The sequence below is a fragment of the Plasmodium fragile genome (genome assembly GCF_000956335.1).
Source record: "Plasmodium fragile strain nilgiri unplaced genomic scaffold supercont1.17, whole genome shotgun sequence".
NCBI classification, from domain to species: domain Eukaryota; phylum Apicomplexa; class Aconoidasida; order Haemosporida; family Plasmodiidae; genus Plasmodium; species Plasmodium fragile.
The window spans coordinates 318,838-319,504 of record NW_012192597.1 but is presented as its reverse complement, the minus strand read 5'-3'; the positions used below and the strand labels follow the sequence as shown (position 1 = coordinate 319,504).

The 667-nt window shown below is 33.9% G+C and overlaps 1 protein-coding gene across 1 annotated transcript; it reads right to left on the bottom strand.

The window, feature by feature from the left end:
* Positions 1–47: 47 nt before the first annotated feature.
* On the bottom strand, positions 48–503 carry AK88_01916 (uncharacterized protein; the record flags this gene model as incomplete). Its single annotated transcript, XM_012479551.1, has 1 exon — positions 48–503. One exon carries the CDS (start codon positions 501–503, stop codon positions 48–50), a length of 456 nt encoding a protein of 151 aa, XP_012334974.1.
* Between the last annotated feature and the right edge of the window lie 164 nt (positions 504–667).

The following is a 667-nucleotide window of genomic DNA, read 5'->3' as shown; positions in this document are numbered from 1 at the left end:
TTTTTTTTTTTTTTTTTTTTTTTTTTTTTTTTTTTTTTTCACTTCAGCTAGCCATTTAGGCAGTACTTTTCTATAAATTCGTAAAACATCCTTGCTTCTCCCGGGCTGTCCATGGCAAAGGCAATGGCCTTAAGTGTACTTATTAAGCGGATACCTATGACCTTCGGAGACTTTAATAAATTTTGCTCAGACTCTAATAACGATTCGCAGCTGTTTCTGTGAAGTATACAATTTATGTCATTGAATTTTATGACTCTAACTTTATTGTCCAGGGATAACTCAAAACATCTTTCCTTAAGAAAAATTTTAAAGTGGCACTGAATTTCATTACCATCTGGAAAGGCAACCTTAATTGCGTTTCCATTTTTGTACTTGTCAATCCAGCTCTCCAGTGTCCAGTCGTCATAGTCTCCGTATATTTCTCTGGGGTCATATTTATATATATCTATGCTCGACTTGCTGTTTTGCAAGTCATTGTTAACGCAGCACAGTTTGTTTCCCATGTTGAGCGCAGGGGACACAGTAAGGCGAATTAGTCAAACGGAAAAAAAAAAAAAAAAAATGATGGTGTTGTAAAGGTGGAAAAGTCTGTACCTATCGTGCAACCCACCAAAAAAAAAAAAAAAAAAAAAAAAAAAAAAAAAAAAAAAAACGAAAGAAAAAAGGA